At 38.5% G+C, this 13,567-nt stretch overlaps 1 protein-coding gene and 1 non-coding gene across 2 annotated transcripts; one reads left to right on the top strand and one right to left on the bottom strand.

Moving 5' to 3' along the window:
* Positions 1-1,108: 1,108 nt before the first annotated feature.
* On the bottom strand, positions 1,109-1,637 carry LOC118017412 (60S ribosomal protein L28-like). The gene has a single exon (XM_035015311.1). It carries the CDS (start codon positions 1,574-1,576, stop codon positions 1,163-1,165), a length of 414 nt encoding a protein of 137 aa, XP_034871202.1. The 5' UTR covers positions 1,577-1,637; the 3' UTR covers positions 1,109-1,162.
* Positions 1,638-2,303: 666 nt separating this feature from the next.
* On the top strand, positions 2,304-2,410 carry LOC118017449. Its single transcript, XR_004681152.1, has one exon. It is a non-coding gene; the product is annotated as a U6 spliceosomal RNA (small nuclear RNA).
* Positions 2,411-13,567: the final 11,157 nt, after the last annotated feature.

Here is a 13,567-nt window from a genome sequence, read left to right as displayed (position 1 = left end):
CAACCTTGCAGGCTATCTCCCAGATGTGTTCTACCTGTTGTCCCATCACACCAGAGGGGGCCCATAAACCTCTTCCACTTCTTCAATGTATCCGTAGATGAGAGACTCTACCAGGGGAGAATTGGGAGATAGATTTTAAGCACATATCTCACCTGCAAAGGGTTCAGGTATCTATTGGTATTTGTAGACACCTTTATGGGATGGATTGAAGCCTTTCCCACTAAAACAGATAGGGCTTCAGAGGTCCCCACTCTTCTCCTCAATCATATCCTTTCCTGTTTTGGGCTTTCCTGCTCTTTACAGTCAGACAATGGCCCAGATTTTGGCTCTCAAATAACACAGGGAGTTAGTGAAGTCCTCCAGAGAACATACCATCTGTAGGCAGCATGGCACCCATAGTCCTCCTGTAAGGTGGAAAGGACCAACCAAACCATAAAAAGGCTCCTCACTAAACTTATGCATGAAACTCAATAATCTTGGCTGACCCTCCTTCCCCTTGCATTATTAAGGTCACGTTTCACCCTGAAATCCACAACTCATCTCAATCTATTCTAGGTTCTTTTTTTTTTTTTTTTTTTTTAAGATTTTATTTATTTATTTGCGAGAGAGAGAGAATGAGAGACAGAGAGCATGAGAGGGAGGAGGGTCAGAGGGAGAAGCAGACTCCCCGCCGAGCAGGGAGCCGGATGCGGGACTCGATCCCGGGACTCCAGGATCATGACCTGAGCTGAAGGCAGTCGCTTAACCAACTGAGCCACCCAGGCGCCCCCATTCTAGGTTCTTTATGGAGAACTTTCCTCCAGACAAATCTTTTATTAGACCCTGAAAGCCACCATCTCACACAGTATGTTATATCCCTTGGGCAAACTGTCTCCACCATTAATGACCACCAAAACCAGTGCAGTTGAAAACCTGACCCCTCGTTCTCAGGTAACATACATCCAAAACTTACATCCAGGGATTGGGTATACCTTAAGACTCTTTCACAGGACGAAAAGTCACTGGAACCTGTCTGGACTGTTCCCTATCAAGCTCTCCTGACCACTCCAACATTGGTAACATTTCATGGCTTCTCCCTGTGGATCCATCTTTCCAGAATCAAGACTGCTTTTTTTTTTGAGGAGGTTGACATCTTTATTGCTTTAGAGGCAGGGGCAGGTGCTCAGGAACTCTTGGTGGGGCGGGCCCGCTTCCTCTTCACCATCACAGGCTTCTGGCTGCGCAGGATGGCGCTGGCTCTGCGAATGGCAGCCATGCGCAGATCTGGGCGGTCCTTGTTCTTGCGGATCATGTGCCGGGTGCTGCTGAGGGTGGCCCGGGCATTCTTGTTGATGGTGGTTCGGACGTAGGAGGTGGCGGGTTTCTGCTGGCCGGATCTCCGCTTCATGACCACCACCACGCCTTTACCGTCGGCCGCTGGCTCCACGCCCACGGTCTTGCGGTGAATCAGCCCGTTGCGGCGGAACGAGTTGCGAGCCTTCAGGGTGTTGGGCTCAGTGCTGTCGGTCTGCTTGTTCCTCTTGATCAGGGAGCTGGAGCAGTTCCGCACGACCATCCACTGCAGGTGGGCGGACATGGCGGCGGCTCCTCTCGCTACGGCAGCCGGAGACGGAAAGAGCCAGAATCAAGACTGCTTAGTCCACAGATGAGGAGCCCTCCACCAAGCACAGCGTCGAGCCATTCGAGATCTACACCTGTTATTCAAATGAGACTCAGGTGATACACACTCAGAGATGTAGAGGCCCATGAATCTGGCCAATCCCCATTCTCTTGTATTCAATCATTCTATGATATTATCTTAGAAAAACTCCCTAGATACCTTCCTCCCAAAATTCTCATGATTCTCCTTCCCAATTCCAAGACTTCATTCTCAACCTTTTCCTTCAGGGTGACTTCTCTGAATTTACTTGGTCAGAAATCATTACTTACTTGAAGCTGTCCCTGCCCTTGATGTCTTGCTCTCACAATAAAATCATCACCCCTTTTTGGGTTGATCTTTGTTTTTCTCATTGTAACCTTCTTTCAGTATATATCAAATCCTAAACGTGGATTTCTATGCTCACATATTTTGCTCTAATCCAAAACAGCAAAAAGACCTGCCCATTGTGAAATATCACTCCCCTTCTGCTCTTCTTATATTGTTTGCTGTCACTTTCCACTGATAAAACTAAGGCTCCCCTAAGGAGGCACAATACCTCCTCCAAACAGCCAATTCAACCTATTCCTCCAATTGTTGGCTATGCCCAGATGCCTCCTGGGAGTGGCCTGGGTCCACTTCCTGGGCCCTAAAGAATGGACCCTGAATGCTCATTTTGGCAGCACATATACTAAAATTGGAATGATACAGAGAAGATTAGCATGGCCCCTGCGCAAGGATGACACACAAATTCGTAAAGTGTTCCATATTTAAAGAAAAATAAGAATGGATATCAATAAAGGCCTCCTTGGCCTACACTGTAACCAAAGTTCCCAAAGGTAATATGCCCCAGGCAGCCTTAGATTATCTATGGCAATCTCAAACAGATTTCAAACCTTGCATGCCACCAACCCAGTCGTCTCGGGACCTCGCATTTCAACCATTTAAGCTACCCTTACATGCATCCATTTGCATGATGGCCACAAGACCACAGGAAATATCAGTTAGATTCTCTAGTTCCCCCAGCCTAATTGTTCCCCTTCAATCTCTTTGGATGCAGGAAATATCACAGTTCTTCCAAGGCAGACCTCAAAACTGCTCAACCCCTTCACTTTGGTTACAACCCACAAAATGGGGACCCTGCCAATTCTTTCCCTGAAGAACTCCTCATACATGTCATCAGATGTATGCTTTTCTGGGAATATCATACTTCTCCTTTCCATCTAAGATCACACCAGAATGGTCTTTACATCCATATTTTGACCAACATTCTGTTCGTGATTATTTATGTATTCTCTAAGAAGATGGAAACTTTCTCTCCAGCTCCCCTTTGCTTTTTTGAGCTCCCACCAAAATTGCCTTTAGCATCCACATTTCAGTCAACAGTTCCTTCTTCTCAATCTTGGGTTTTTCTAGCATGTACCTCAAACTCTTCCAGCCTCTACCTAGTACCCAGTTCCAAAGGCACTTCCTTGTTTATAGGTATCTGTCACAGTAGCATCCCACTTCTCAGTCCCAAAGTCTGTATTAGTCAGCTTGGGCTGTCATAACAAATACCATAGATCGGGTGGCTTAAATGATAGAAATTTATTTCTCACAATTCTGGAGGCTGGAAGTCTCAGATCAAGGTCCAGCAGGGTTGGTTTCTGGGGAGAGATCTCCTTGGCTTGCAGACAGCCTCCTTCATGTTATTTCCTCACATGGCCTTTCCTCTGTGGCATGCTTCTTTTCTACTCTTCTACTCTTCTTATAAGCCTACCCATCCTACTGGATTAGGGCCCTACCCTTATGACCTCATTTAACTTCAATTACCTCTTGAAGGCCCTATCTCCAAATACAGTCGTACTGGGAGTTTGGACCTCAACATATGATTGGGGGAGGAAGGGTCACAATTCAGTTCCTAGAAGGACTGTATACAACATACAACTTTTTCTAAAACACAACTTGATGAAAAGGAAACAAGTATTTCTGGGGTTTAGTAAATGGACATGAATGGACATGAATAGATAGCATGATTTCCTTTTATTATAATAAATTATTCCAGGTGGTAACCAATTATTCTAGCTAGTCAGGTTATTCTAATTAGGTACCATTATTAGCCACAACGAGGTACAAATCTATGGTTCAACTGGTAGCTATAATTCTTCTTCTAACTATAAAAGAAGTATGATGCAAATTTCTTTACAGGAATGAAAAAAAATATAAACCAGGTAATGTAATTGAGATTTAGTTTGAAATTATGGGTAATTACTTAGAGTTTAGAGATAATTAAACCTAAAAACATGTGCCCTCTTATCTCTAGGGTTGTCCTTCTGGACTGATTATACACTTTTGTTCTTCTATAGAGAAGGCAGCTGAGTTGGTTACATTATTCTCTAATTCATATATATTATAATTCTCCATACAGACTAATGACAAGAGTTTTGTGATTCCTTTGCAGAAAAAATGGATTTATTTATGTAGGGTGCAAGGATTAATATATCCACTGGAATAGAGTCTAAGTTGTATTTTTTTCAAATGTAATATATATTAATAGCTTTCTTCTAAAAAGTGTACCTACATTCATAGCATGCCTCCAGCATGTATTTCAGTGGCTTCTCTTAAAAAATGATGGGCAAAACTGCTTCACATACCCACATGGACCTGGACTCTCCATTGTTCTCTAACCGCATCTCAAGCTGAATTCATTCTTGTGCTCTCTGACACTGGCATTATCATACTGGGCCCAAATGGGAACAATATGGTGCCTCTTAAAACAACATAATTCAATGAGGGTTCCATGAAGGAACTATTTACAAATATGTGAGTAAGACAGATTGAAACCACAACCAAAATGTGCTACCATCCTTAGGACCAAAGGGATTGTGGGATAGAAGTGGTTATGGAACCTAGGAAGAAAGATCCCTTTGGAGAAGACCTGAATGTCATTAGTGGAAAGGCATTACCTGAGACAACCTCATAGACAGGGCCAGAGAAATAAATGTACTGGTTTATTTATTCTCCCCTCAGCTTTAAAAAAAAGAAAAAAAAAAAAAGTTCAGAGCTCTCCAGTGGCCAAATCTAACTATAAGCCAAAGTTAAGGGAATCCATTGTTAAAGCCTATATGGTGAAGAGTATTTTGGAGGGACAACAGCAATAGCCACCAAATGGGGTATCATTATGCTGTATTTGTTATTATCTCTCCTTACTATGGGTGTTAGCATATGTCATTCCATGTCCTTTTTTTTCTTTTTTTTTTTTAAGATTTTACTTATTTATTTGACAGAGAGAGAGCACAAGCAGGGGGAGCGGCAGGCAGAGGGAGAGGGAGAAACAGGTTTCTCATGGAGCAGGGAGCCCGAAGTGAGGCTCAATCCCAGGACCCTGGGATCATGACCTGAGGCCAAAGGTAGACGCTTAACTGACTGAGCCCCTGCCATTTCTCCTTGAGCAAGTCTTCTCTTCTATTCACTTTGCTAATTCCTATTTATTCTCTGGATATCAGTTTAGAAAGTCATTTCTTTAGTTAAGCCTTCTTCAGCTCTTTATTATTCAGGACATGTCAGGTGATGCTGTGATAATAAGTGACACTAAAATCCCAATGGCTTAATACAATAAAGGTTGATTTCTTTCTAATAAGGCCAACTTCATGGGCTTGCAAGATAGGCAGTCACACAGGGCTCCATGCTCAAGAAGGGCCAATGTTTGGTTTAACTGCTGTCATCATCTTGGTATTCTTAAAGTTTTTTTTTTTTTTTAATTGTGGTAAAATATATGTAACATGAATTTTGTCCTTTTTAAATGTACAATTCAATGGCATTCATTCAGTACAATCACATTTGCATTGGGCAAATTGTATAGCTAACCCTTTTCACTAATGGCACATGCCCATCATGAGAATCTGCTCCAACTACTCACTGAGTCATCCAGGCCTATGGGATCTCCAGAATCTTGTAACTTCACCCCCAGAAATATATGCTTCTTCCAGTGCCTCAGCAGGAGAAGAATCCTCCAAGAGTTGGGCACGCCTGCTCTTCTATTCTGCCTTATAAAGATATATAGTTGGAAAAGGAAGTGTATTTTAATAGTCCTTTCAGATAACAATGGATATGCTTTTTCTGATAATATATAAAACTTGACAAACGGAATTTTCTGAAAATAAGTTGCAATGTAAAATTTGAAACCATATCAGTCAATTTTTAAAACTCTGTTACATTAAAATCCATTAGTCTATCATCCATTTTGAATAGATCCTTTGTTTATGTAAGACTAAGTATCATGCTTTGGCCATTTGGAAAATATTGACTCATGGAGTTATGCAGATCTTCCAACTGTTAGCTCATTTTGTTACATAATATCAAAAACCATATATACCAATATCATTACCAGTGTTACTAGAAACACCTTTAAGTATTAGGAAGTTGTCAAATTTATGGTGCATGAAAACCATGCATGTTTTCAAAAATTCTAATCTTTGCTTGAAAGCTCAAATGTCATCATTAATAATACTCTCATCTTGGCTTGAAGTGTTAGACTCATATCTTTCATTTTTGAAAAAAAAGTCTGTTGAGTGTCAAGTAGGCAGTAGTTATTTTAAGTAAATATATTCTATTTTAAAAACACATGTTTTATTTTGGGACTCCCATTCATATGTCGGTGTGAAGCAGAAGTGCTTTATGGGTATTTCCCATCCACTTCATCGCACATAGTAATAAAAAAATATGTACTCAGGGATTGAGATTGAATAAATCAATACTTTTTACTGCTTCATCAAATTCTCTCTTTCTTTTTTTAAAAGGAATTTTGTGATGGTGAAATTCATGGGCTGAATTCTGTCCCCTCCAAAATGCATGTGTTGAATTCCTAACCAGCCCTACCTCAAAATGTGACTGCATTTGGAGATAGGGTCTTTAAAGAGATAACTAGGCTAAAATGAGGACATTAGGGTGGACCTTAATCCAATATGACTTCTGTCCTTAAAAGAGGAGGATATTAGGACACAGAGGGAGGACCATATAAAGACACTAGAAGTACTCAGCTTTCTATAAGCCATGGAGAGAGGGCTCAGAAGAAACTAACTCTGCCAGTATTTTGACCTTGGACTTCTAGTCCCCAGAGCTGTGAGGAAATGAATTTCTGTTTTTAAGTCATCTAGTCTGTGATACTTTGCTATGGTAGGACTAGCACCTAATACAGTGGGTACAGTGAAGAATACAATGACTACTAGTACGGTTGGTGCTACTAACTTGATTTGTGTTCAAGGAGTAACAGTTTGACCTACCTCTACTTTTGCACTATCATTGTAAAGATAGATTCAATGAAAAAGACAAGTAATATTTTAGGATTATAATAGAAATAGCGTTGACCTCACAATCTCTCCGAAAGTGTCTTGAGGACACCCTGGGTACTGGAAAGATACTTTGAGAACCACTAGGTTATCCACATTAAACCTTTTATTTAATTATTATTCTTCATTGCCTTTTCCATCTGGGAGCCCACTAACTCTATCTTTTCTAAAATGTCTGAAGATTCACATAAATCTGGAAAGATCTTAAGATAACCTATTTCCGCTGGAATGTTTCAGAATCTGTATAAAACGTGATTACTTGAAAATAATCAACATCACAGATGAGTCTCCTTTTGTATGACTATAGCTCTAAATGAAAAAAAAAATTGTTTTGAACACAGTTTTAAAACTCTATGCCGTTTTCCCCCTTAATTTAATGAGAAGGAGTGGGTAGGATTGGGGCAAAATTATTCCACAACTAATTACATTTATTTTGTTGCCAACTCATTCATTGCGACTACTCTGACATTATTTATACATTGATAGCTTGTTAAGTTATATTAAGTCTGTATTTTTAAAGCATTTTCTTTGGGGCATATTCTGTTTCTTGCATCCAAAAGCATTATCTGATACATGGAGTATTCTAATGACAATATTTTTAATAAAAATTGCATTTTTTCTTATAATTTATCCTTTGTTTTTAATATGAACCTTAACAATTTGGATCGACAATTAGGGAAAGATACACATACTCTTTTTTTTTTTTTTTTTAAGATTTTATTTATTTATTTGACAGAGACCGAGACAGCGAGAGAGGGAACACAAGCAGGGGGAGTGGAAGAGGGAGAAGCAGGCTTCCCACCGAGCAGGGAACCTGATGCAGGGCTCAGTCCCAGGATCCCGGGATCATGACCTGAACCGAAAACAGACACTTAACGACTGAGCCACCCAGGTGCCCCCAAAATACATACTATTATAGTAAACTAGGAAACCAGAATTGAAATGTTAAGAAGGCTGAAACCTGTTGCCTAGTTTTCCCTGGTAGTTGCCACTGAGCAGTCATTGTACTGAGGAAACCCGCCCATTCATCAACACCTGTATGGAGAAACATAGTTTCACTCATTTAATTGATGAGTGTCTTGTTTCCTAAGAGTATATTGAGTGACTTCTGGTGGGCTCAACTAACGTAGTGTGTTTTCCATAACACAGCTGAGTCCCTTTAGTGAGAAGTTCCTTTGTGGGAGCACATGCAGGAATCATTTTTAGCTCAAGGGCAATTTCTTCCATATAATGCAATACTCAGGCATTTGCTAAATGCTTAAGATGATGCAAGGATCTTCTCAGAGGAAAATATTGACTCTATTTGCTCCCTAAGTATATGTTGCTTAAGTGGATTGACCTCTCCAGGTAAAAAAATACTGGTCTATTGCCTACAGTTTAACACCACCAATAAAATTGTCTCGAATAAGGTAATATTTACTGTGACTTCAATCCTCAGCTTTTATAAAGGGTTTATATTAAAAAAAAAAGATCTCTTTGAAAAATAGTCCTCTGACTTTTGCAAAGCTGTAGCTGAAGACAGTGCTACGGGCTTACTCACCATGTATACAAAAAATCCCCTGCTAAATTTTTGCTTGCTTGAGATTTTAGCAGAATAAATCTGTCACTTCAGAGGAGTTCCATGCTGTTTACTTTGACATAAAGTGGTAAAATGATGCGATAGGATGTTTTGCTCCTCTTAGGTGGGTTTAAGTCCAAATTTACCGCTCAACAACCCTGTTAGCTTCTAAACACATTTTTGTTGCCTTCTATCCTGTTTCCACTACTAATTAGCTTATTTTGCAAATTGTTTAGACTTTAAGCTCGGGGTATTTAGTCAAATGGAATGAATGCTTTTACAAGAAAAGTCACAATGCCATTCAGCTTAATGTGGTAAAATAATTCAGTGGGTGCCAGGATATTCAAATCAATTCAATATTTAGGCAGCCCTTCAATTCACTGTTGTGTCAGAAACTGGCAGTTGCAAAAGGAGTATAAGACATGGTGTTTTAGTGTCGTACATTTTAAAATATTTCACAATCTCTATTTAGAAACCCCCTCTCAAGTCTCAAATGGTTAGGAGAATAAATACACATGTCTTCAAGTGCGGGGGGAAAATCATCTTTAATAGCACTAAATTCAGACATGGAAAACTTGAAATCCCTGATGACAAGCTATAACTAAGGAATGATATCAAACAAAGTGTGGAGCAGGTATAGTTTATGCCTGGGGAGCTAATGTAGCAAACTCACGTTCAAGAGTACGTTGAACGTTGCCCCTAAGTCTTATAGCAAGTTTATTTTGTCAGCACATAGTTTTGCATGCTGTTTCTATGTGTATGTTTATGAGTGTGTGTGGGTATTACAAAATTAAAGTTCTTGTGCATTTGAAAACTATGGAGTCATTTTAGAGGAGACATTTGCAGGGAATGGATGATTAATTAATTTTGCCATTTCATAATTATCCATACTTAGTCTTATGCTCTAATTATTTTTCATGTTTCTAAGCTTTTCTGTAGTTGGTCTTTTAAAAAGAGATAATCAACAACTCATTAGGATCCTGGGGGAAGGCAGAATGGGAGGGAGGAAAGACGGGAAGACCAAGATTTGCTTTCAAATTCATTTTTCCCTACTAAGTTTTATTGCACATTATCGTCCTTGTTTTCATTCATGTATTCTTTGCAGGAGATAGTTTTATTTGTTGGCGCTCCTTTTGTAGTTGGTCCTCAGGCAGATTATTTTTGCAAGATTTATCAGCATTGTGTATTGTTTTTAATTTTCCCTAATGAAGTTCCTATTTGAGCCCTGGGGTCTGGTTTGGCTCTACTGTGTTCAATTGCACATGTGTAGAAAGTCGCTCTGCCCCACTGGGGGTTGTACTGTATTAATCATAATTGGTCTCATTCTGCTTGTGTCTGGTATTTCCTGTTATTGTTTACATGAAACTATACACTTTCTTTTTTTTTTTTAATTTTTTTTAAAGATTTTATTTATTTATTTGACAGAGAGACACAGTGAGAGAGGGAACACAAGCAGGGGAAGCAGCAGAGGGAGAAGCAGGCTCCCCACTGAGCAGGGAGCCCGATGTGGGGCTCGATCCCAGGACCCTGGGATCATGACCTGAGCCAAAGGCAGACGCTTAACGACTGAGCCACCCAGGCACCCCAAAACTATACACTTTCTAAGTGGGAATATTTCACAGTGTGATCTTTATTTAGCTTGTAGATTTCGGCTTATATGGCATTCTTTATTGGGAAACTTACCACATGCAGGGCAAGGCTGGATACATAAAATTTGGAGATAGAATTGAATTTTCCCATTTACAAAAGCATAAATCCCCGTTGAGGATGAGATGTCCTTACCTCCCCAGAATGGAAAAGGAAGCTTGTGAAGGGGGCATAGGAGACTCTTTGTGTTCCTTTAGGTTTTCACTAAGTCTAGGTGTTCTTACTCTACCTCTTTTCATTCCATTCACTCTTTCTCCACTGTTTCTTTGTTCTATCGTTGTTTTCCAAACATTCCATACCATTGACTATTCCACTTACCATTTACTATATTATATTTACGATGCTGTAGCTTTTGCGTAGGGAAAGTGAAGCCCTCACATTTATCTTCTTTGTCTAGGAGGAATAGAGACTGAGGAATTATTCGGTCTGGGATTCCTATCTTAACTCCTAGAGTCTGAAGTAAGTACCCATCTTCCATAACGCCAAGGTAACACTCTGCACGCATTTATCATATTTTGGATTCCACCAAATTGGAGATGTTGGCTCAGTTCACTGCTTCTTTCATCAGTTTCCTGTGGGCTAGAGACTGAGTTCTGTCAGCTTCCCCTCCTCCAGGCTATCTTCCATCAATCCTTCCCTCAACTCAATCCCTTTTAACATTGAAATCTCGCCTGCCCACACCAAACCTCCGTGCTCCCTCCTACCTGTCAACTCCTGAAATGGATTTCTGCAACGCTCACAATCATCTATGACTTGCTTCACTTTCTACTTCTAGTTTAATGTTCACTCTATGTCTTATATTGCTTCCAACTAGTTCATAATGAGATTGTATGATTTGTTATTGCCAGGCCCCACTGTACTGTGCCAAGCAAAATACTATGTATACAACATTTGTTTATTCATTTAAAACATGTGGTCATTCAAATGACAAAATATCCATTCCTTCATATATACATAGATATGAAAGTTTTATATATATGTGATGAATAGAATACATATATGTATGTGTATATGAGTATATGTATACATATAAATATATATAAATGAGCATATGTATACATATATGCAAATATAAGTGCATACATGTAAACATAAATGCACATTATTATATGTATACATACAGATAAATACATATATAATTTGTCTAGAGAAATAGTATCGGAAGCATTATTCTGACTGGAATGCCTGTCTTGACCCCAGTAATCTTTGTTAGTGCCTCTTTTCCATAGTCTATAAATCTACTCATCATACCTTAGATTCTACTGAATTGAAATTATTTATATATGTATATGTGTATGTGTGTATATATATATATATATGTATGTATGTGGGTGTGTAGGTATATGTGTTTATGTGTGTGCATGTATGAATTTCCTACTACATGTATTGGCTATATAATACATTTCAAGTATATAATTCTTTTTATTTGGCTTATTACTAGAACAGATTCAAAATATCTTTCCACTTGAGATTCATTGATGAAAACAGTTCTTAACATCATTATAAATTTTAACCTTTTAAATAATAACTATTCAAATGATGTTAGTAAGAATTACTTGGTATTAAATATTTAGCACACATATTTCTTTAAATTTGTTGTCATATGTACATGGGTGTTTGTGTTATGCATTTTAGGTATAGCTGTAGAATACTTTAAATGCCAGGAAACGCTAGGAAAAAATGAATATCATCAACATTAATGAAAACAAGGCTTAATCCTTGACAGATGATAATTACTTGCACAAGAAATGCTTGCATATTTATTGAAATGTTTTAATCCCTCTCTTTAAGCTGAATGCTATTCTCCATTTATGTCTTTTTTTTAAGGCTGCTTCCATTTGTCTGTTCCATCTTTTTTTATTAGAATAACCATTACCCATTGGCAATTACTCTCAAAACACCTATGTTGGGGCATTTTAATCTATTGATTGCATTCATCTACCATCTCAAAATTAATTAAGTAAATTTAAATCCCAACTGCCCCCATTTCATTGTAATTTCTCTTATATCATATTTTTTTATACTATTTAATGCCAGTGAAAGTTCATATAACGGTAATCTTCAATTTCTCTTCTGTATGTTTGTATTTATCTATTTCTGAGTACACTGATTTTCATGACAAATTCGCCACATTTTCCCTTCCACTGGGACTTAGTTCCATGTTTTCTTACCAAGAAATCATTAAGTCCTCTCCCCCTAAATTTTGTGTGAGCCACAAATTTTTTTTTGTTACTCGTTTTGTTATTTTTTATTATTTTTAGCAAACTTCTATTTGAAGTAGAACTTAGCAATAATCATAGAGGAGTCTCAAAAGTGAATTTTTGTGAGTTGGGAGGGGAGAGACAATGAGTGTATTTTCCTGCTTTAGTTTAGTCTAATGATTTGGAGACTTAACGGTATACAAAAGGATTGTGGAAAATCTAAAGAACATAATGCAATCATCCCTGTTGCTCAAGTGCTGAGCACTGATCTCAATTAAGTACTTAAACTCTGTCCTAAGTGGGAAGGGTACATGCAATTTCTCACTGAACAGCATTTCTGTTATCTCCATAGAATACCTGAGATTCTCACGTTTCTTTCTCATGAGTTTATATTGACTTTAAAAAACTAGGACAAGAAAAAGACAAAACCACAGCAAGGGTTTTTTGGGGCCATTAATGTAATGCCTAGGGACAGAATAAAGTTTCTAGGAGAATATTTCTCAAAGTGGGTGTCACAAAGTACTAGTTCCATAAGATGCCTCAGGACAAAGGGTTTTATGTCATATAAAATTTGAGCAAACTTGAAAAGAAGTCAAGTAGTAAAGAAATCTCTTTACACGTTCACCCGTTGTTTTTGTCTTTATTTTTAAAATACCTATTAAAATTCCGTATTTTTGAGAAAGACTAGAATATGGATAATAGGACAGGGTGAGGGGATATGAATGAAACTAATGCAGATTTTATTGCTTGCAAATATATCTGGAAGCCTTGCTCATTGCCTTTTTCGATTAGCTCAAAAACATTCATCAAAAAAGATACTTTCCCAGAGAGTGGGGCCCTACTTCACAGAAGATACTCATCTATTTATGAGGGCAAAAGTTAATTCTGTTTTAACCATTTTGTATGGTTCTTAGCACATGTCGCAGTAGCTTGCAAAACAAGTGAATAAATAACCAAAACAAGCAAACAAAAAACAAGCCATTTGTCAGAAACAAATTATTCATAAATGTTGTCTAGAGAAACATTGTGTAAAAATTGTCCAAAAAAGTTGTCTACTCCCTAAAAGCTGTATCCATCAAAAGCATTTTATAGACAAAGGGTGCTATGGTGTCATGATCTGAGGGCAGTTACAGTGGCCTGCAAATTCCCCATCATGGACATTGACCTGCGCCCCAGGTACTGTATTTGAATCACAAAC

The sequence above is a fragment of the Mirounga leonina genome, unplaced genomic scaffold (assembly GCF_011800145.1).
Source record: "Mirounga leonina isolate KUSES-001 unplaced genomic scaffold, KU_Mleo_1.0 Mir_169, whole genome shotgun sequence".
Classification (NCBI taxonomy): domain Eukaryota; kingdom Metazoa; phylum Chordata; class Mammalia; order Carnivora; family Phocidae; genus Mirounga; species Mirounga leonina.
Note: the sequence above shows the minus strand (reverse complement) of the source record. Positions and strands in the feature narration are given on the sequence as shown.

Bases quoted from the DNA above. Each gene is read 5' to 3' on its own strand.
- LOC118017412 (XM_035015311.1), bottom strand. From the start codon at position 1,576: ATGTCCGCCCACCTGCAGTGGATGGTCGTGCGGAACTGCTCCAGCTCC.